This window comes from Notothenia rossii (genome assembly GCF_949606895.1).
Source record: "Notothenia rossii genome assembly, chromosome: 3".
In the NCBI taxonomy this organism is placed as follows: domain Eukaryota; kingdom Metazoa; phylum Chordata; class Actinopteri; order Perciformes; family Nototheniidae; genus Notothenia; species Notothenia rossii.
The window spans coordinates 42,008,300-42,031,462 of record NC_136901.1 but is presented as its reverse complement, the minus strand read 5'-3'; the positions used below and the strand labels follow the sequence as shown (position 1 = coordinate 42,031,462).

Genomic DNA, 23,163 nt, shown 5'->3' with positions numbered 1-23,163 from the left:
GCCAGGAAAGGGCAAAAGTATCGTAAATAGACATTCAACTTGTGGTTAGTACACTAGAGTCTTATTGTGTTTTGAGTGTGAAGGATTCAGTGAAGCCAGGATAAAAACTAAAAGATAATCCCAAAGTGTCCTCCTTTTTGGTGTTATGGAAATGGCCACTGTGTGTGTGTGTGTGTGTGTGTGTGTGTGTGTGTGTGTGTGTGTGTGTGTGTGTGTGTGTGTGTGTGTGTGTGTGTGTGTGTGTGTGTGTGTGTGTGTGTGTGTGTGTGTGTGTGTGTGTGTGTGTGTGTGTGTGTGTGTGAGAAGCAGCGCTGTCTGCTTATTTGCAATGTAGGCTAGGCCTAATCAGAATAATTTCAAGTCCAGATTCAATGTTGTTTGCATAAGTAGGCTATATTTTTCGTTTCGTTTATTTAATAAGTTAATTTCAGGACAACTTTGGGAATTGTGTTTGTTTGTTATGAGTTTTAAATAGATTTTGAAAGTGGAGAGAGATTTTGTCAGTTCAGACAACGACTGAAAATAAGATCCTCATTCTCCACAGAACACAAAGCATTTTTAAGGCACCACATGGCCTCAACTTCTCCCACATTTTTGTTAAGCAAAAGTAACCGTAGTCCGCTTTCAGTCTTGCTTTAACCATCCGCTTGAAAATCGAAACTGCATCGGTATCCAATGATTCTGCAACTGTATTCCTCCTGCTGAGGTAAATGGCCGTTTTAGCCTGCCCCAACAAAAAATTCAAAAGCTGACTTTTGCACTTTTGCTTCTGATTGTACCGACAACCCAAAATGAACATTGTCTTAGAAAAAACCACATTAAACAAAATCAACATCTGAGTGAGTAACTGAAAAAGACAAAGGAGTCGACCACATTCCGTAAAGCAATGAAAAATGGTTTCCCTCTGTTCACAGAAAGGACAGGCGTCAGACACTGTAGGGTTGATCACTGAAACAAACGCATTGACAGCTACAGCGTGGAGAACCCTCCACTGGAGGTCCCCACCCCTCTTAGTCAGCGGAGGCTTGTAGAGCGCTCTCCACTCAGGCCTCTGAGCCTCAGTCAGGCCCAGGTTGGCTCTCCACCGGGTGTCCACTCGCTCCTGGAGTCTGCTCTGATTCAGCACCTTTGTCACCAAATAATAAAATGTTTTGTTGGACATGGTGCTAAACTTCAAATCAGTAACATTGTCCAACTTTAACAAAAAACCCTCACAACTGAGATCAGGAAAACATCGCATCTCTGGAAAAGAGTCATTGTCATTTGGAGACTTCAGTCCGTTACAGTGAGCAGCGATCAGCGCCAGCTCTGATTGGCTGAGCTGCTGTTTCCAGCTCTGCAGCAGGAGGCTGACCACCCGGACTGACCTGAGGCTCAGACGTGAGGCCAGGCCTGCAGCGTTGTCCAGACGGGGGCCACACACCTCCACAACCTGGCCCAGCGTGAGGATCCTCTCCTCACAGAGTCTCTGTTGTAGAGAAGGCCCTACTCCACACACAAACCGAGATCCACGGACCACCGGCTCTCTGAGGAGCCAGAACAGTGAGCCACAGCACTCTGCTCTCTCTTTTTTGAGTAGTCCCCACACCTTGAAGAGACCTCCATAGAAACCCGAGAGATTGTTCAGGCGTAATCCTTTCAGGTCCATCAGGAACAGCGACTCAGCCAGACCCAGCCCACCACAGCGTTCCAATAAGGCCCGAGCTACGGGTCTCCAGACCAGGTCAGCAGGTCCAGTCAGGAACCTCTGGACGAACCAGAGCCTGAAAGCAGCCCCTCTGCTTGCCAGGTGAACCAGGCCATGTCCCCCCTCGTCCTTTGGCAGGATCAGGACGCTCTGAGGGACCCAGTGCATGCGGTCCCAGAAGAAGTCCACCATGAGAGCCTGCACCCTGGACAGCAGGTTTACGGGTGGGTCGGTGCATGCCAGCCGGTGAGCCGGCATGGAGGAAACAAGGTTGTTTAAAATAAGGATACGCCCTTTAAAAGAAAGTTTGGGAAGGATCCATTTCCACTTCTTTAACCGGCCTTCCACTTTCTCTATAAGCCCGTCCCAGTTTTTCAAACAAAACGTGTCATCACCAAGATAAATACCCAGGTACTTTACCCCTGCCCTTTTCCAACCAAGGCCCCCAGGTAACAACAAGCTGTCAATACTGCCCTCTCCTACTGCTAAGGCCCCACTTTTCCCCCAGTTGATCAATACTGCCCTTTCCTACTGCTAAGGCCTCACTTTTCCCCCAGTTGATCAATACTGCCCTCTCCTACTGCTAAGGCCTCACTTTTCCCCCAGTTGATCAATACTGCCCTCTCCTACTGCTAAGGCCTCACTTTTCCCCCAGTTAACTCGAGCAGATTCAGTTAAAACATTGATGTCATCTTGTTTTTTAACAAAGACCATTATGTCATCCGCATACGCAGACAATTTAAAAGCCAGGAAAAGAGAAACCCTGTAACTTTGACCCGGTGTAAAAAGGGCTCTATGGCCAGGGAGTAGAGCATCCTGGACAAAGAGCAGCCCTGTCGGTCTCCTCTCTGAGCTTCAAAAGGAGCACACAAACTACCGTTTATCTTCAGTACACTCTCAATGTCCCTGTACAAGACCTGGATCTTGACTATGAGACCAGAGCTGAACCCAAAAGCTTCCAGCGTCTGCCACAAGTACTGTTGTTCAACTCGGTCAAAAGCCTTTTCTTGGTCTAGAGAAATCAGACCAAGCTCACAGCCCAATGAACCGGAGAGGTCCAAAACATCTGGAATCAGAGTCACGTTGTCAGTTATCAACCTGCCGGGTACACAGTATGTCTGGTCTACGTGAATGACATGCTCCATCACTTTCCTCAGCCTCGTCGCTAACACTTTGGAAAGCAGCTTGTAGTCGGTACAGAGTAGAGACACAGGACGCCAGTTCTTAATCTCCTGCAGGTCTCCTTTCTTAGGGAGGAGAGTGAGCACAGCTCTCCTGCAACTCAGAGGCAACCTCCCGTTACTTAGACTGTCTCTGAGCACACTCAGCAGGTCGTCACGTATAACCGGCCAGAGAGCCTTATAGAAGTCTGCAGGCAGGCCGTCTATGCCAGGAGCCTTCCCACTCTGCATGCTCTGCTGGGCCTCCTGCAGCTCCTGGGCAGAGAGCTCCACCTCCAGCTCAGCATGGTCCTCCTCAGGGACGTTAGGAAGGCCCTCATAGAACGACTGCGCCACCTCTGGCTCGGCCTGGAGCTGTTCTGTAGAGCTCTTTGTAGAACTCCACAGCACACTGACGAATGTCGGCGGACTCCTGAAGCAGCTGCCCAGAATTGGATGGCAGGGAGTGCATCAGCCTCCTCTGACCATTCTTACGCTCTAGACCAGGGGTGTCAAAGTCAAGGCCCGCGGGCCAGATCCGGCCCGCGAATGAATTATCTTGGCCCCCGGGATGATATTTGATTAGTATTAGAACCGGCCCGCAGGCCACAGCCGCCTGCTTGTGTTTTGCACGCACCAAGACTACATTTCCCACAATGCAACGGTAGCCCGCGAACTCACTGCAGCGCCGCAAGTGGGCCTCGGCTTCGTTAGTCATCAGCATTCAGGGCAGATGTCAACTTTCAGCAACCCCGCTCCCCAATAATGGCTAAACGGAAGGTGGACGGTGAGAACAGGGGGTTTAAAGCCAGGTGGGAGGCAGAGTACATGTTCACGGAGGTAAAAGGCAAAGCTGTGTGTCTTCTGTGTGGAGAAAGTGTGGCCGTAATGAAAGAATATAATCTAAGAAGGCACCATGAAACGTCTAAGAAACACAAAGACAAAGACAAGAATATGGACATGGAACAAAGGCTACAGAAGGTGGAAGAATTAAAACGAGGTCTTAAGTCCCGGCAGGCTCTGTTCACAAAAGCCAAATCACAAAGCGAGGCTGCTGTCAAGGCTAGTTTTATTGTGGCAGAAGAAGTTGCAAAATCAGCCCGGCCCTTTACAGAGGGAGAGTTTATCAAAAACTGTATGCTTAAAGTTTGTGACACGGTGTGCCCAGACAAAAGGCAGCTATTTTCAAACGTGAGCCTGAGCAGAAACACCGTTGCTGAACGTGTAGACCAGCTTTCCACCAATCTAAAAGAACAGCTTGTGGAAAAGGGAAAAGATTTCATCGCATATTCACTTGCTGCGGATGAGAGCACCGACACAAGTGACATTGCCCAGCTGTCAATTTTCATTCGTGGAGTTGACTCCAGCCTGGGCATAACAGAAGAGTTTTTGGCATTACGTCCTATGCATGGCACAACTACAGGACAAGATCTGTATGAAGAGGTATCCAGATGTGTAAATGAGATGGGGCTGCCTTGGGGAAAACTCGTGGGATTGACAACAGACGGAGCACCCGCGATGTGTGGACATAGGAGTGGATTGGTGGCAAGAATACGTGAGAGGATGCGGGACGAAAACGTCACAGGTGAGCTGACAGCTTATCACTGCGTAATACACCAGGAGTCGTTATGTGGCAAAGCCTTGAAAATGGATCATGTAATGAGCATCATAACGCGTGCAGTTAACTTCATTAGGGCCAAAGGTTTAAATCACCGCCAGTTCAAGGCATTGCTGGGCGAGTTAGATACAGAGTATGGTGACTTGCCCTATCACACGGCTGTGCGATGGCTAAGCCAAGGAAAAGTGCTGCAAAGATGTTTCGAGCTGCATGAGGAGATCTGTCTGTTCATGGAAAGCAAAGGGAAAGACACAACAGAGCTCCGAGATGAAACATTTATGTGTGAAATGGCGTTTCTGTGCGACATCACAAGCCATCTGAATGCGATGAACCTGCAGCTGCAGGGACGGGGGCGTGTCATCTCTGATATGTACAGTACAGTGAAGGCGTTTAAAACCAAGCTGATCCTGTGGGAGACACAGATGCGGAAAGAAAACTTGAGCCACTTTCCCAGCTGCCAGACAATGAAAGAGAAGCTCTCTACCGCTGTGTTCCCGAGTGCACAGTTTGCTGATAAACTCAACATACTTGCCGCCGACTTCCGACGCCGATTTGCTGACTTTGAAGCTCAAAAAAGCAGGTTTGAACTGCTCGCCAATCCTTTTGGAGTTGACGTGGAAAGCGCACCAACAAACCTGCAAATGGAGTTGATTGAGCTCCAGTGCAATGACACACTGAGGGAAAAATATGAGAGAGTGGGTGCTGCTGAGTTTGCACGTTTCATCCCCGACACATTGCCTCAGCTGCGCATCCAAGCTGCTCAGACGCTCTCTATGTTTGGCAGCACATACCTGTGTGAACAAATGTTCTCTTTGATGAAGCTAAACAAAACATCACACAGGAGCCGTCTTACTGATACACACCTTGAGTCAATCCTGAGGATTTCCTCAGCTCAGAGCCTGACCCCGAACATTGATGAACTTGTACAAAAGATGGGACACCACCAAGTATCAGGCTCAGCCTCAGACAAGTGAGCATCACAGAGCATTAACTTATTTTTAGTTTTTAATTCAGTTAAATTTTTATTTATTTTTATTTTTTGTTTCTACAAGACATGATTTTTCTTTGAAAGAAGTATTGTTTTGTCTGTGTGCCATAGATTTTTGTATTTTATTTATTTATATTTATTTTTCAGTTAATGGATTGCAGATAAGAGCCATGAGAAAGAATACAACTGATTTTATTTTTATTTTTTTATTTTCTCATTTTACTATTTGAAAGCATGGGAGCAGCACAATATTGCATTTTCAGTTTATAATGCATGCAATTTCATTTATGCATTTATCTCGATATTAAGGAGCATATTTTATTTTTGAAGGACATTAACTTTTTTGCTGTTTGCCTGTTGAAAATGTTTTCCCTTTAAATAAATGACAGAGCCATAAGAAAATATTGCTTCATTCATTTAATCATTAAATAATATACGATGCACTGTGTTAGGTCTTGGTTCAATAGGTTATGTGCAATCATTTTAATATGTTTTAATAAAAATTGAACCAGTCCGGCCCTCGGCTTGTAGCAAATTTGTTTTTTTGGCCCTCTGATGCATTTGACTTTGACACCCCTGCTCTAGACCAAAGAAAAAGTGAGAGGGAGCATCCATTTTCACGATGTTCTGAAACCGGGATCTGACCAGAGCAGCCTGAGCAGAAAACCCCAGCAGGTCAGACAGAGCTGAGCTTTTACTTTTGAAAACTTCAACATGTTCTCGCTCTCCTGTGGAGTCTGCCAATCCCTGCAGCTCCACCACTTCTCTCTCCAAAGCTCTCAGAGATCTAGCCATGTCCTTTGTGACATTGAAAGTGTACTGTTGGCAAAGCTGCTTGATCTTCACTTTACCTACATCCCACCACTGCTGAAGAGAATTGTACTCACTCTTAGATAAACGGTAGTTTTCCCAAAATAATTTAAAAACATTTTTAAAATGGTTGTCGGCCAACAGAGAAGCATTAAAATGCCAATACGCACTATTACACTTAACATGATTAATAAAAAGTGAGACTTGTACGAGGGAATGGTCAGAGACTCCCACTGGACTGATGGAGCAGCTTCTGGTTACATTAATGTGATGATTAAAAACATAGACACGATCCAGCCTAGCTGGAGACAACAGGTTATCCCTAGAGTGCACCCACGTGTCCTGCCGCTGGCCCGGGTGGAAGTGCCTCCAAACATCACACAGCTCAAAGCTTTCTGTCAATCTTATTAAGGCACTCTTCGAGGCAGCATGCGGTTCCTGGTGGTTCCGATCCAGCACAGGGTTCTCTGTACAGTTGAAGTCACAGGTGCTAAGAGTGTGTTTCAGTTTCTCAAAAAACAAAAGCCTCTCTATGGGAGCATAAATATTTATAAAACATATTTTAACTTTTTCAAATTCAGCATTTATTTTGAGCAAGTGTCCTGGGATGACCTCATCGACCGTACAGGAGAAGGGTGTAAAGCCCCTCGCAAAGAGAATGGCAACCCCTCCACTATTGCTGCGCTTATGGCTGAAGAAGCCCTCCCCCCCATTCCCTCCTCCAGTCACTCTCGTTCTCAGCAGTACTGTGAGTTTCCTGGAGAAACGTCACATTTAAACTCTTGTTTCCTAATAAAGTAAAAAAAATTGCTCTCTTAGCATCCCCTCGAGCACCGTTAATGTTTAAAGAGCCCATCTTTATGTCACTCATAATGAAGTTATAGTTGCATCCTAACAAAATCAAAAACCTGGCTGAAGAAAAAAATAAAATAAAACCAAGATGTACTTAATCATCTTTCTTTGCAGTTTCCTCTCTGATCCTCTGAAGTATCTTCTTTAACCGAGCCTTCTCTGGGCCGCTGAAGAAAGGTTTCCTAAGGCTTCTTTGAGCCGCATGAGAACCCTGGCAGAATTGTGAAAGATCTGCAAATCAGTAAAAAAATCATCTAACTTCACTCACTATCTGCTTTCTGTGTGACCTGAGTGTCTGTGTGTGTGATACTGTGTGTACCGGCTGCCTGTGTGCTTCCCACGCGTGAAACCGTTGGCTCTGCCACGGACCGACTGACCCGCGGTTCCACCACCGGCGTTTCCGCCGTGGACAAAGCAACCGGCAGCGGCTCCGCAGCGGGCGCGGACCCCAGCACCGGCCGCCCGGCCGTGGACAAAAGGACCTGCAGCGGCTCAGCCGCGGGTGCGGACCCCAGCACCGGCGGCCCGGCCGTGGACAAGGCAACCGGTAGCGGCTCCGCCGCGGGCATCGTCGGGCCGGCTGCGAGCGCGGACACCACGGGCGCGTCACCCGCCCTCTCCGGGCACGCGCGGATCAGGTGTTCTGCCGCTCCACAACCATAACATCTCAAAATGTCAGACGTAACATGGACAGTATACACAAAATGATCAATTTTAAATTTGAGAGTCAGATTAAGTTCCCTTTCATCCTTCTTCAGGACCATAACACCTGTCTCCTAAAAGACACAACGTGCTTGAGGTGCGGGGATTTACAGCCCAGGGGGATCAACTTAATGGGAGACGCAAGCTGCCCGTGTCGAGCCAGCTCTCTCTCCAACAACTCGTTTTTCAGAAACGGGGGTACATTAGAGATGATTAGTTTTTTAGCTGGAGTGACAAGGGGTAGCACGGGTAACAGCGTCCCTTTAATCACTCGCCCGCTCTCCACCAGCTGGTTAGCTTTCTCCGTGCAGTCTAAAAAAATAACCACTGCACTGTTCATGCGGGAGGCAGATTTAACTCTGCTATATCCCACCACAGCCCCCACAGCCAGACCACACTCCTCCACCGACACACCGACAGGTGGAGAGAGCTTGATGGCGTGTTGGCGAGTCAGCTTCTCTAAACCAGCGCAGCTGCCACGGAACGCCATGCCGGGCGGCGTGACTGCAGCTGCAGCCGCTAGACAAACAATTAGACAAACAATTCACCAGTGCAACCAAAAAACACCAAAGTCGGTGAAATGATGCACAAAGACATAAACTATCACCCAGAGAAAAGTGAATTGTTAACAATGGTTTGAAAAGTTGTAAACTTTAAACGATCGCTCTCCGCTATACTCACCGGTCCACTCACAATCAGAGAGAGGGAGAGAGAGAAGCAGTGCTGTCTGCTTAGTTGCAATACTGTAGTTTATGCAATTTAGGCCTATAAATTGTTTATGTAATTTATATGCCAGTGTGTCCATGGTGTTGAGTCTGTGTGTGTGTTGAGCGCAGCCTGCTTTTTGCAGTAGGCTACAGTAACTAGGATTAAGCATACCGGTAGTTTCTGTGGACCTGTCTGCCCGTTTTGTGAGTGCAATGGGCGCGTGCGCACTTGTGTGGCATTGTTTGGGATGACCTAATTAAAATAGCGTACCCCCAGTAAACAAATCCCCACTACACCACTGCTTGTATCTATTTATACTTATGACATGTTCCGACCTCTATATAAGTGAGGGTCTGAGCTCTCTTAATTCCATCGTGTCACCGGGTCCGGGTACAGGAGGGGTAATATGGTTCTTATTTTACATCCATGGGTATTATGAGCGTTGTGGTTCAACGGTTCAATCGATCTGAATGGCTTCCTGAAGCAGTCACGTGGTATCGACAGGCAGCGAGGCTTCGTTTGTCATCAATGACGTCACTTGCCCAAAACGATACAAGCCTCGATACATGCTTCACAAAAAGCTTCGGGGATTACTCGACACACGCTCCGAAGCCTCGGCGCAATACGTAACATCACTACCTGGAGGCTTTTGGACAAACCTGTAAGTAGATGTTTATGATTTAAGGTACATTTCATTAATATAAATGTTGATGGTATATGTGTTTAAAAGCCGGATAAAACCCTTTTGAAACATCTGCTCTGTTTGATCAAGGTATTAAACTCCAAACTAAAGAATAAAGCGGATAAGTGTAAAGGACATAGGCCTACAGGTAGAAATATATAGCTAAAGAAATATAGGAAGGTAAAAAAGTTTAAATAAAAAGCTATTATGTGCAAGAGTACATGCACATGATGCTGAATTAAAATACTGAATGCGTAGTAAGTTGATATCATACTCTGCTCTAATGGATCAGTCCAACACCCTTATAAATCTAATCTAAAGTGTCCCAACGAGTTTTATTTGAAAAAAAGCGTTTCCATGGTACATTCAAGGACCCTGCGTTAGTTTAATACGCTTCCACATGTGACTACTTGTTATGATTAATACATCCATTATAATAATACTTTTGAATGTGAGAGAGATAACTGACACCACCCAACCTGCTGTATCCCATCAGTGGGAGGGTTGGGGTTTTATTTTGAAGGTTGTTTCCGTAATGGCGAAGTGCGCAGCTGATAAAAACAGATCTTGTACTTGAGTAAAACTAGTAGTACTCAGATCTTGTACTTGAGTAAAACTAGAAGTACTCAGATCTTGTACTTGAGTAAAACTAGAAGTACTCAGATCTTGTACTTGAGTAAAACTAGAAGTACTCAGATCTTGTACTTGGATCATTCCAGAATTGGAGGACAATTTAGACACCAACATTTTTGAAAAATGAACCTTTTATTTTATTATTTTTTGTTATGTATTTAGGGAAAACAGATAATACACCATCAAAAAAAAGTGATTTGCCCAGCTAATGCATCAAATGTATATTTTCCAATGAAGAATCAACCCTGTTACTCTAATTATAGTAACAGGGTTGCAAATCAATGCTAATTTGAGCTTTTACCTCAGGAATGAATGCTAGCTGCACAATGTAATGCTATCGTCAAGGAATGGACACTTATATATATTTAACTAAAGAAAGATACATTTGAAATTAATTTGTGTTAGTCTCATAATGTGAGTAACAGGGTTGCGTTTGTATGAGTGCCACACTCCTTCAAGAGTGACAAGATTGGAAATATATTACAAATAAAAGAGAGGACTTAGTTTTGGTCTACCCGTGGCACTAGCACATGGCTTGCTGATGTCCTTTCCACTGTGCCATGTGACAGTTTGTTCACTTCCTCTGCCAAGCTAAAAAGGTTTCGGTAACAGAGTTGCACGCATGTTGAGGAAAACACCTTCTGTGCAAAATTACTGTTATTTCAAATATGTTTATGACTTAACAAATTGATTTTACCATTCCAAGAGACATATATCAATAGAGTAATACCAAAATAAGTAAATAAAAAACCCTATTTTAAATGTTATAATTGACATGCAAGTTGGTCACCAAGAGGCGGGGACAAGAGAAAAATGCCATTTTAGGGGATGTTCGAGAGCTATTTGATATTTTAAATAATATTTCGAAACCACTTTTTCTACAACTTTATATACATTTTGTCTCAAGACAAGTATATTTAACACAACAAGTGCATCTTTTAGCTTTTAGGGCATGGACTATTAGATTTATTATATGGGGGACATGAAATGTCCTCCAATTCTGGAATTACCCTTTGAGTAAAAGTAGAAGTACTCAGATTTTGTACTTGAGTAGAAGTACCAGAGTGTAGGAATACTCTGTTACAGTAAAAGTCCTGCATTCAAAATGTTCCTCAAGTAAAAGTAGAAAAATATTCTCATCAAAATATAGTGAAAGACAGTAAAAGTAGTCATTGTGCAGATTGGTCCATTTCAGAATAATAGATATGATATGTTTTATAATGATTGATCATGAAAGTGTTCTCAAAGCTGGTAAAGGTGCAGCTAGTTTGAATGACTTTGTATACTGCAGGGTAGCTTGTGGATTTACTCCAGGTGGAACTAGAGTCTAAGAACTTGAGTAAATGTACTTAGTTACTTCACACCTCTGCTGCAAAGTGACTTCCTGCCTCTCTCCTAATGATCACGTTACACTTGTTATCAGCATTTCCTCCAGCAGGGAGCAGCAACAGACCATTCAAACTCTACAGATTCACCAAACGTCTGCTCAGGTGGAGCTGTATTAAAATACTGAATGCATAATAAGTTTATTTATTTGCAGAATAGATTAAACTAACGAAAAGGATGATATCATACTCTGCTCTAGTGGATCCAAAACTCTTTTCAATCTAAAGTGTCCAACAACTAGTCTTATTTAAAGGAACAAAAACTGTTTACATGGTGCATTCAAGGACCCTGTGTTAGTTTAAAATGCTTCCACCTGTGACTACTTGTTATGATTATTTTGCCCAAAAGATGCATTCAGGTTCAGCAGGATCACAGGGTGGAGGGCTTTAAACTGAAATACATCTGTTAGAAAAATATCACTCGACACCAGGTTGAGAATCAATGATCAGGTTCTAATTTATTCTTGCAAGAAGGAGCAGAGTTAAATCACATACAAAGGATATGGGTTAACTCACACACATGAGGTATGTTGCTCAACGGAGCAGCAAAAAACATCAGGCTAATATAGTCCAAAACACGGAGATAACAACAAAGTCGTAAATCGAGGTTTGGGGGGGGGGCTTGGGGGACCTCTGTGTCGCCTGTCAGGAACTTACATGATGCCGTTTAGACAATATAATAATAAAGGGCGGTGCCGGCTGTCAGCGAACCGATCCGGCCTTTCTGCGCGACTATCACTCAAATGCGGGCCATAGTCTCAATGTGTGGGACGCGGGACAAATAATAAAAATGCTGTGTGTGCAGTCCCGCACAGTGCGGGACACCTGGTCACCCTACACACAAAGTTCTGCCCATCACACACAAACACTTCAAATCAAGTTGCATAAATGCTTGAGCTACGTTTTTATTATAATTACTGTGAAATCTGCCTATTATGTTTTCGTCATTATTACAACAAACACACACTTGCAACTGATAACACTGGCAATGATTTTAGATGTATTAGACTATTAAAAAAAGAAATCATGCTTCAAATAAGTGGGGGTACGGCGCACCCCTGCGTCCAACGCCCACTACACCACTGACTGCAACTACAAAAAGCTAAGGTTTGTTTTCTCATCAGGAAATGCAGACCGGCTCAAACAAAAGATTTTTAAATCATCATCCTCACGATCATTTAATGTATCATATGTTCGCCGAATTGACATGAAAGCACTAATAAATGTAGTTTCATCCACTTGAGTTTACAAATATAATCGATTTGTTTTTATATCACATCCGACGGGAGGAAATTCAGCAGCTCTCACTACCGATTTTTAATCCTAATTTAATCATCATCTTCACCACGATCATTTATGTTTATGTTCGCCGAATTGACATGAAAGCACTGACAAATATGAATATACTGTAGTCAACTTCATTAAAACGTTATTAACGTGCCTAAACTCAGTAATTCACCATTTCTACGCATGACAACACACTTTGTCCGTGTTTGGCTCTCTCGCCGCACAGTGAAGCGTTCCCGCGTTCCCGCATTGACGTCACTTCCGGCTTCCCCCAAAACTTCAAAATGAGTCGAAGGAATTTTCCCGCGATGTTCGAAATTATTGATATTTATCGGAACGGTGTAGCACCTTCTTTTTTAAACTGAAGGTTCGAGATGACTAGTAGTCCAATATTTCATTGCACAACAGTTGTTGGGAGGCTGTCACAGGCTCTTTAAAACAACTCAAAGATAGGAGAAAACAGTATTTCTCCGACAACATCCATTATTATAATATTTTTTAATGTGAGAGAAATAACTGACACCATCCAACCTGGTGTATCCCATCAGTGGGACTTTTATTTGAAGGTGCGAAATCGAAAGTTAATATCTGATTTATGCAACAGTCCGCATGAAACCTGAGACTTTGGGTAAAATAGCCACAAGGAAAGGACACCACTTGATGTATTAGTTTGGTGTTTGTTTGTCTTTGTGGGTGTGTGTCTGTCTCCCCGGCTGGGCGTGACCTATTTTCAAACTCAAACGGACTGAATTCGTTATCTAAAAAGTCTTCCGTTCAAACGCATTCGGCTCATTTAACGTGTCCGTTCACACGAGACCATTGGAGACGCTGTAGTACATATGCAGGGCCTGTAAGTGGGGCTGTACTCTCGCCACAAAATACACCAAAAGCAGCGAAGAAGATCCCCGAGCATGGTTGCCATGGTTGCCCTTCTGTTAATGCCCGCGTGGATTTAGCAACATGTAGTTCATGTAATTCTCCTTGTCCACTTGTTGCTGATGGTTGTGGTAGAGGAGCTGTGGATGTAGGACTAATATCTGTAGCATGGTCAGTAGCTACTGACCATGCTACAGCAGTGAGCAGCAGAGGGGCTATGGCTTCATCGTTATCAGGAAATGATTGTATAGGACGTACACACTGAGCCGTTTGCCTACAAGAGCGTTCCGTCCGCAGATCTATCCACCTTGGGACCCGTTATCGTTTGCGGGATCCGTTTCCGCGGTTCCTTTACGGCCTTGTGTGAACGAACGGGCTATACGAAAGAGAAAAGTAGCAGATACAACCCGTTTCGTTCTCGTGTAAACACCGCCTAAGTGAGACTCTTGTGTGTGTTTTTGCACCTGACTAATTATTTGTGTTCAACGTGTAAGAAGTAGAAAGTACAGGTATTTGTGTTCAACATGTAAGAAGTAGAAAGTACAGGTATTTGAGTTCAACATGTAAGAAGTAGAAAGTACAGGTATTTGGGTTCAACATGTAAGAAGTAGAAAGTACAGGTATTTGAGTTCAACATGTAAGAAGTAGAAAGTACAGGTATTTGTGTTCAACATGTAAGAAGTAGAAAGTACAGGTATTTGTGTTCAACATGTAAGAAGTAGAAAGTACAGGTATTTGTGTTCAAAATGTAAGAAGTAGAAAGTACAGGTATTTGTATTCAACATGTAAGAAGTAGAAAGTACAGGTATTTGTGTTCAAAATGTAAGAAGTAGAAAGTACAGGTATTTGTGTTCAACATGTAAGAAGTAGAAAGTACAGGTATTTGAGTTCAACATGTAAGAAGTAGAAAGTACAGGTATTTGAGTTCAACATGTAAGAAGTAGAAAGTACAGGTATTTGTGTTCAACATGTAAGAAGTAGAAAGTACAGATATTTGAGTTCAACATGTAAGAAGTAGAAAGTACAGGTATTTGTGTTCAAAATGTAAGAAGTAGAAAGTACAGGTATTTGTGTTCAAAATGTAAGAAGTAGAAAGTACAGGTATTTGTGTTCAAAATGTAAGAAGTAGAAAGTTCAGGTATTTGTGTTCAAAATGTAAGAAGTAAAAGTAAGAAGTCGTTAGAAAAATAAGTAGTGGAGTAAAGTACTGATACCAGAAACATATACTTGAGTACAGTAAAGAAGTATTTGTACTCCACTACGTCCCACCTCTGATGACGATGTCATTTTGCAAAGTATCTCGTATTAAACTCGATGTTTTTATTCTTTAAGAGAAGTAATAAGGATTTTGCACATAATTCCTCTTTTTGATCTCGAGGTTTAACATATGTTTGCGGTGATTTCCGTAAACAAACAAAGATGGGGTAAACTGTACTGTGAAGATTTTCTAGACTACATAAACAATGCTTTTTCAAAAGCATTTTCCCGATAATTAACGCATTATAGCCAATATTTACATCTTACTTTTATTATATTAAAATATGTAGTTTTACAGGAAATAATAAAAGTATATTAAAAAACACGATTGGCTAATTTTGCAAGTTGCAATGTTAAATTCGCATTATATTTTAGTATTATCATGTGGTATATTATGATGCAATGGTTTCCTATATTCAAATGTTAAATCAATATACCGTAGTTGGGACTTTTTACATGTTAAAATAGACTTTTTGAAACCATAGCTGTAATAAAAAAGTAAATTTTACCAACATTTGTAAACACCTGCGGCTTTAATGCATTTACTTGAAGTTGTTTTGTAGAAAAGCCACGTTAATGTCACGTAAAAATCTGACTGTTGCAGACCGTCCTTGATGATCAAGGCCTGTTGTTGCAACGCACCGTAAATTAGCCATAATGAACGTAAACAGGAGGGAAAAAGTGATATCATCCTGAGATTTGACCGTTATTGAAGTTATTTTTTGGCTTCCTGTATTTTGTTTTTCAGCTGCAGAAATGGCTGAGAAGAGAAAATCAAGGAGGAGGTCCATCTCTGATCAGCCAATCAGCAGTGAGCAAAGGTAATGTGCTACCCTATCACAGATAACACAGTAGGCCTATGTATTTTAATCACTTCAACTCCTCCACAGGTTTGTTATGTATAATCACAATACTTTATAACGTCATACAGTAACATGGCTGTAGACTCGTGGTTTCAGCTTTAAGGGACTTCATTATTAAATGAACTATAAGATTATTTGTGTCTCAGTCTTCAGACCTATTAAGATGTTGCTAATTGTTCTGCCAATGCGAGGGCAGTTTTATGTATTTTCTGCGTGCAACTACCATTGCAGATACGTTTTTTAGTACCTAGCAAGCAACTTTCTGAAAGTCTAAAGACATTTCCTAAAAGGGATTATTCTGATAAATTGCCCACATATTGGGAATTTTAAAGCTTTCTTTCTCGTCTGAAAACATTATTACAACTTCATAAAGTGCACATTGTGAGTGTTCAACCAATACAAACAATTCTGCACGGCAAACCCAACCCCAAAGTGACCGAACAGCCGGAAAGTTTTACCCCATGACTGTCACAGGGTAACATATTGTACCGTGAAATTCATTTTGGTCCCTTTTTCTGAAACGCAATGAGTTCCTAAAAAGATTCCTAGTTCAGGGAGAATGTTCCTGCAGACGTAGAGGGCCTTTAGTTATTTATTTTTAGACTATTTTGAGTATTTCTTCTCTCATTAGTTCACAGATGAATGAAGATGAGTCCACAGCTCCAAGTATCCCTGCCAGAGATCGATCCAAAAACAAGCTAATAGACTTTGGTAAAGGGCTCAAACGGTAATCCTACATTTTGTTGAATATTCATAAATACATTTACATTCAGCAATGTGTATAACAAGTTAAAGATTTCTCCTTTTTTTTAGTTCACCGTCGAGCGAGTCAGCAGCTCCAAGTGTCGCTCGGAGTCATCGATCCAGGGGCCGGCCGTTAAGCTTTAATGTGAAAAAAAGGTAATTCTCTGGCTTTGGCTCTGAAGTCCAACCCCTCCCATCTCCTAGAGCTGGATCTGAGCTACAACAATCTGGGAGACTCTGGGGAGAAGCTGATGTCTGAGCTGAGAGATAATACACAATACAAGCTCAGCAGACTCCAGTAAGAGCACCAGATATAATTTCTACTGAACGGAGAGAGGTACAATGGTGGCATACCTTTACAAATCAACAATAGTGAGATAGAGTGTATTGAAAAACTACTTTCGGGATGTCCCGATCACCTTTTTTGCTCCCGATCCGATTCCGATCATTTGATTTTGACAATTTGCCGATACCGATTTTTCCCGATCCGATCTTCATGCAATGCATTAAGAGAAAAAAAAGAAAAAAAGCATTCAAGTTGTCCCTTTAGGTTATTTTTTTATTTAAATTGGATATTCTATCCAACATGGATATAGCTTCTTTCTTTCACAGCAGCATTGGATCAGTTCAGTTGTGCTGCATTGGATCAAAACAAAATAAAGCTTATCAGTACTCGTTAGCTTACTGCTACAATTAGACACTGCGCCCTGCCCACTCTGTTGCCAGATTTGAGAGAAATAAGCAACCAGGTCTATGAAAACAAGCCCCAAAGAAGCAACACATACATGATGTTGTGTAATTTGAAAACCAAAACTAAGGCCTCAGGATGACTTTAAGACTTGAACATGGTCATTTTTGTTTTGTAACATTGAATACAAAATTTAAAAAAAGTATTTATAATTTTTTTTTTTTAAATCCCGATCCCCGATTTTTTTCTCCCGATTCCGATCTTTTGAAAATCACGTGATCGGGGATCGGAGCCGATCGGGACATCTCTATACTCAAGGTTACCCTAAATTCAAGTAGAACGGTGTCATATACAGTAAAACTAAGCAACAAGGTGTCAGTTAATGGTTGTTCTTTGTCTGAAAGATTGAACCCAAATGTTTCTTTACAGTCTTGAACATGGTGGAAGTCACCGGATGATAGATGGACTAAAGAAATGTAAGTATTTGTGAAAAACCTGGATATCTGGTTATTGTCCTGATCACGGTAATATATTGCAAATAGTCCTGAAGGTAAGGTACTTATTCTGCAATCTACACTACCAAAGTAAAGTGTTTTCTTACCTTTTAGATGCCTGTGAGCTCACTCTGGACCCCAACACAATCCACAAGAACCTCCTTCTCTCTGAAGGGAACAGAAAGGTGACCTGGGTTGAAGTCGAGCAGCCGCATCCCGATCACAAAGACAGGTTTGTTACCTGCCAACAGGTGTTGTGTGAACAGGGTCTCGACGGGCGCTCCTACTGGGAGATGGAGGTGTTGGAGCCCTTCATGGTTGGATTAACGTACAAATCCATTGGCAGGGAAGGGCATGATGGCAAACTGGAAAGCAACGACAAGTCCTGGTGTCTGGTTTATTCCTATGATGGTTGTTTTGTTACGGGCGATGGAAAGAAAGTCAGTGTGACTCCACATCATTCACGCTCCAGTCGGGTGGGGGTGTATCTGGATTGGCTGGCCGGCAATCTGTCTTTCTACAGAGTTTCCTCCGACATTCGGACCCGCCTCCATACCTTTAAAACAACGTTCAACGCGCCGCTCTATCCCGCAGTTGGACTTCACACTGTCCCCAAGAACTCACAGTCTTTTGCCTTGTTTTGCTAATGATGTGTGGGAGGTGGAATAGTGCGCTGATATTCAGATCAGTGGAGAGTAGGTTCGAGTCCCACTGCAGTCAGCATGTCGTTGTGTCCCTGTGAAAGACACTTCACTCCAAATTGCTCCTGTAGGGTTTGCCCACAGTATGGATGTATATTGATGTATGTAAGTTGCTTTGGGTAAAAGTGTCCAACAAGTGACATGTCATGTTGATCCAGTCAAGAGGTAGACAGTGATACAGCTGATCGATTACAGCCTTGTAAATAAGTAATCTTGTTGCATGGTGAAGTTTAGTTTCTTTGCCTTTTGTATTGCCATGTGCTGAAGATCAAGGGTCGTCAATGCAAGTACTTCTACGGAAATATCCTGTCACTTCTTTTTAAACCAGTACAAAGACTTAAATATGCCTTTTAAGACGTACCCTTGCAAATAAGACAAGAAAAACAAACAAAAAAGCAAGAAAAGACTTGCCACTCATAAAATGGTTGCTTATATTAATGCAATTGCAATAACAATGGTTTGTATCTTCATTGTTGACTGCACTTATTGTAGGACGCTTTGGACAAAAGCATCATCTAAATGTAATGATATGTAAATGTAGGGTATAACCTAGCTTGAGTAATATAAGCCTGATTTCCCACAAGGCATCTTTACGCAGAGAATAAAAAAAAGAAAGAAAGAAAAAACAACCAAATACAAAAACATGCTACGACTTTAGAAACGTTCCCACCTCTTCAAAAGAGGAGAGTACAGCACTAGCACTTTTTTTTTTTAAATTGACTAGATTTGAAGCCAGGCCTTTTCGTTTTTGGGGTGTAAATACGTTGTATCTTTTTTTTTTTTTTTTCAGTTACGCTTAAAGCATTACCTTTTTATTATTTTCCACTATGATTTTTAAATGATTTAATATCTTTAACTGTGTCCGGGGGGAGGGGTGAACGGGGTTCCACATTTCATGTCGTGTGTAGTTTTGCAGATACAGAAAACGAAGCTTTTGTGTGCCGTAACTTTAGAAAAAAATCCAATAATGCAATAAAGACTGCTCTTCCTTCATCGGTGTGTTTAGATTCTAGCTATGACCAAATACAGAGAAACTGAGTTGGCCTTAACTTTAGAAAAAGTAAATAATGCATTCCAGACTTTAGCTGCTCTTCCTTCATCTACTCTTTAGTCCTCAACACTATCATCCATATACATATATCCACCGTAATAACATATCTTGTATCTAAGCCAGGGGTGCCCAACCTTTTTTTAACCGAGAGCTACTTTTAAAGTTGCTAGTCTGCCGAGATCTACCAGTCCAAATAGAGAGGCGTAGCCATTACTGACAGCCTACTACCAGGTAAATACGCACTTCTACTTGTATAAAACTGACCTTTGTACGATTAATACTTCATAAAATACTGCAGATCCTTTATCTTACCTCTTTCTAATCTACACACATACAAGTATTTAACTGAAGTTACACAACAGTGTTGTTGATACAGAGTTGGAGTTTATTCACATGTCACATGTGAATGTGAGTAATTTGGGTAATGTTTGAACAGTGCTGCCACATATGACACAGGAAAAAAAGAAAAGACTCTGAACCCTTTCTTTGCCATTATATAAAAATAGTGTTGCTACAAAAGTATAAATTAGGCTTACTAATAAGACAACTCAGATCTGAAGTTACACAGGAATCTGCTGCCAAAGTGCAATAAAAAAGACAAAATTAATAGAATCAAACCTTTTTTTTGTTGCATTTTAGTAGAGTATAAAAAGAAATCCCTTTTAAAATAGGATGCAAGCAACACTAGTTTCTTAACCTGAATTGATAATAGACTATAATCAATTTAAACAGAACAGATCTTAATGTTTGCATTCTTATACCATTTTGTACAATAATTATAATGAATAAGTTCAAACAAACTAAAACTTACAGCTGATTAATAACGTTATCTAACATGAGTTTTTATTATATCAAAAGCCTGTTGAAATGCAAGTGTTATTTTTACTGTCCCCCAAAAGCGTCGGCAGCATCAAGGAATGCTTCTTTTTCACAACTTCGCCGTCTTTGAAAGACTTCATGTGTTTCGCAAGAACGTGACTGACACGATAAGATGCTATGGTAGCAGCCTTGCTCTTGTTGTTGGGCCTGGTGAAAATGGACTGCTGTGCATTTAGCTGTCCTTTCAGGTCCCTCCCCTTTTGGGAGCGTAGTGCAGAATTAGGAGGGAATTCCGTCTCGTAGCGTTTGTGCACTATTTTGAAATGCCGCTCCTAAATGACCCTTCTTCAATAGCCACGCTGGCATTGCAGATGAGACAGATGGACTTTGAATTGGAATAGATAACAAAATAATCATCCTCCCACTCTGAGTGAAAAATGTTATATTTTGGCCTTTTTTGCTTCTGCCATAATTGCGGTCTTGTGTGTGTGCGGACTGTCACTCCTGTGTGTTGACAAGAGGACAACGTCAGCGAAATAGTGCCCACTGCCCACCAGCCACGCCCCGACACATGGGGTCACGGCGGCCAATCACAAAGCTTTGATGCGTTCAAGTGCATTATTCTGGCACAGGAAGATTATGTTATAGGACATTAAGGATAAAACAGAATATTGTTGTTCTATTTTTAGACACATCTCGCAATCGACTGGGAATCTCCCCACGATCGACCGGTCGATCGCGATCGACTGGTTGGGCACCCCTGATCTAAGCTTTCAGATTACAGCAGATCTGCAGTAACATCCGAAGCAGTCATGTGATCACATTGTTCAAATAAGACCATAAAACATTTTAGGTGAGTTTCCAACAACAGAGAGTTGTTCGGCTTTACAATCCTGAACGTCACCAAGCGCTCCGTCCCAGCTGTGTGCGTCACTCTTTAGTGTCCCCTGGTCTCCAGCTGTGTGCGTCACTCTTTAGTGTCCCCTGGTCTCCCAGCTGTGTGCGTCACTCTTTAGTGTCCCCTGGTCTCCCAGCTGTGTGCGTCACTCTTTAGTGTCCCCTGGTCTCCAGATGTGTGCGTCACTCTTTAGTGTCCCCTGTTCTCCAGCTGTGTGCGTCACTCTTTAGTGTCCCCTGGTCTCCCAGCTGTGTGCATCACTCTTTAGTGTCCCCTGGTCTCCCAGCTGTGTGCGTCACTCTTTAGGGTCCCCTGGTCTCCAGATGTGTGCGTCACTCTTTAGTGTCCCCTGGTCTCCAGATGTGTGCGTCACTCTTTAGTGTCCCCTGGTCTCCCAGCTGTGTGTGTCACTCTTTAGTGTCCCCTGGTCTCCCAGCTGTGTGCGTCACTCTTTAGTGTCCCCTGGTCTCCAGATGTGTGCGTCACTCTTTAGTGTCCCCTGGTCTCCCAGCTGTGTGCGTCACTCTTTAGTGTCCCCTGGTCTCCCAGCTGTGTGCGTCACTCTTTAGTGTCCCCTGGTCTCCGTTGTGTTTTGAGCTTCCTGCAGAGTCTCCTTTATGCTGTAACGCTTGTGCACCGGTTGGAATTGTTTGTAGGGATGCCATCATTAATCATATTAGCATTAGATGTGTCTTTATTCCATAATCAAATTGTTTGTCTTGAATTTTGAAAATGTGTCTGTCTGTAACATTTGTTTGACGATTATGGGATTGTGTTCATGCAAAAAAAAAGTGTATTTTTGTTTTTTGACTTGTAATTGTTTATCTGCATCACTTTTAATCTTTTTTTTAAATGTAGCTATACTGTATAGAAGGTATTACAAAAACGTTTGAATCACTCAATGAATCACTAGAAATACTGAATATTGTTTAAAAAAATCAGTTACAGTTTGGGAATCTAAGATGTGTATATCTCAAGTATTCATACACACCATGCAGATTTAATATTCCATGTTACATGTGAAGAGCTAATGTGCAAAAACAGATGAAGGCCATTCATTGTTAAAACCATCCAAACCAGTTGAATTAATATTCCCTAAATTGGACAATAAAAACAACGTGATTTAGATTAATTAATAACCATGGCAACCTATGTTTTTGCTCATTCACTCTTCATGTGTTTTACCTTCATGTTGGTATGGCTTCATACAGTAAATGTTGGATGTTTTCATGTTACCATCACATCTATATCAATAAAACATCGATAAAGAAAGATCTGTTTCTGGATGTTGCATTTAAAGACGTCACGATAATCGATAAACAGGTTGTGAACTCTTTAAGCTCACAGTGGGAACACTTTTTCATGAAATCACATTTTTTGTATTATATTTGGTGTAAAAAACGTTAAGAATGATCTTTTGATATATTTTCAAATGGAAAATCTAATGAGCTGAAAAAAATCTTAATTATTTCTAATTTAAAAGAAAAATCCCAACACTTAATAAAATAAGCTGCTCTGTTTTTGAACCAATTTGTAACACAGGTGGACACTTCCTACCTTTAATTAATCTGTTTATATTCACAGTTTTTGATTATTATCTTTTAATTTAAACACACACAGAAACTACATGGTGCCATTTTCTTACAATTTACTTTTAAGAATATATATATATTTTTAAGAATTGCCTCGTTTCACTTCTAGAAAACATATATCCCGCTCGCTCACTCTCGCTCTACCATACCCACACACACATGCACGCCCACACCCCTCTCTTAAAGCAGTGATGCAAACACAGGTATGGTGAGAAAAGAGAGAACTATTCGAAGCAGAAAAAAAACAGCGTAATAAACCATCTGACAAAGGCCTGTGCTATAATGCTTCGATTAACTGGTTATTCTTTATAATATACTCAGATCAATAGGAGACAGAGATGTTAAGTTATACATCAAGGGTTTTTATTATTATTTACAGGTAGATATTATACACTTTTGACTTTAAGGGCTTCAGTTTTTCTTCTTCTTTGCTTGCGAAAGTGTTTCTACTGCTTTACGCAACCGACTGGTGCTGTTGCTGCGTCATGACGTCACCGGTGCTTATCAGGGTCTAGCTCCGAACCGGCCCTGGAACCGGGTTATGGCTAGAAAGGATCCGTCTTGTGTGAAACTCTCGCGAGAGTTTGCAAGTCACGTGGCTGAATGTTTACGTTTGGCAGGCAGCCTTTCAGTTACGATCGTTAACATCAGTGGGCCACAGCAAATGA

The 23,163-nt window shown here is 42.0% G+C and overlaps 2 protein-coding genes and 1 pseudogene across 3 annotated transcripts in view; 2 read left to right on the top strand and 1 right to left on the bottom strand.

The window, feature by feature from the left end:
* LOC307033696 (butyrophilin-like protein 2) overlaps window positions 1–23,163 on the bottom strand; it is a 99,757-nt gene that overhangs the window by 50,793 nt on the left and 25,801 nt on the right. The window lies entirely within an intron of this gene.
* LOC307033691 (NACHT, LRR and PYD domains-containing protein 3-like) overlaps window positions 8,598–23,163 on the top strand; it is a 39,491-nt pseudogene continuing 24,925 nt past the window's right edge. Inside the window, exons 1-4 of the transcript XR_013810626.1 lie at window positions 8,598–9,186; window positions 15,394–15,466; window positions 16,140–16,235; window positions 16,322–16,408. The product of XR_013810626.1 is annotated as an NACHT, LRR and PYD domains-containing protein 3-like (transcript). The remainder of the gene's footprint in view (window positions 9,187–15,393; window positions 15,467–16,139; window positions 16,236–16,321; window positions 16,409–23,163) is intronic.
* LOC307033697 (stonustoxin subunit beta-like) lies at window positions 16,420–22,175 on the top strand. The gene is made up of 3 exons (XM_079672240.1): window positions 16,420–16,550; window positions 17,370–17,416; window positions 17,549–22,175. Exons 1-3 carry the CDS (start codon window positions 16,504–16,506, stop codon window positions 18,079–18,081), a joined length of 627 nt encoding a protein of 208 aa, XP_079528366.1. The 5' UTR covers window positions 16,420–16,503; the 3' UTR covers window positions 18,082–22,175.

What these genes read in the sequence shown, in the direction of transcription:
- LOC307033697 (XM_079672240.1), top strand. Translation starts at nt 16,504, where the DNA reads ATGTCTGAGCTGAGAGATAATACACAATACAAGCTCAGCAGACTCCA. An exon ending in TACAAGCTCAGCAGACTCCA is followed by an intron (nt 16,551 to 17,369) that starts GTAAGAGCACCA and finishes GTTTCTTTACAG; the next exon opens with TCTTGAACATGGTGGAAGTC. An exon ending in GATAGATGGACTAAAGAAAT is followed by an intron (nt 17,417 to 17,548) that starts GTAAGTATTTGT and finishes CTTACCTTTTAG; the next exon opens with ATGCCTGTGAGCTCACTCTG.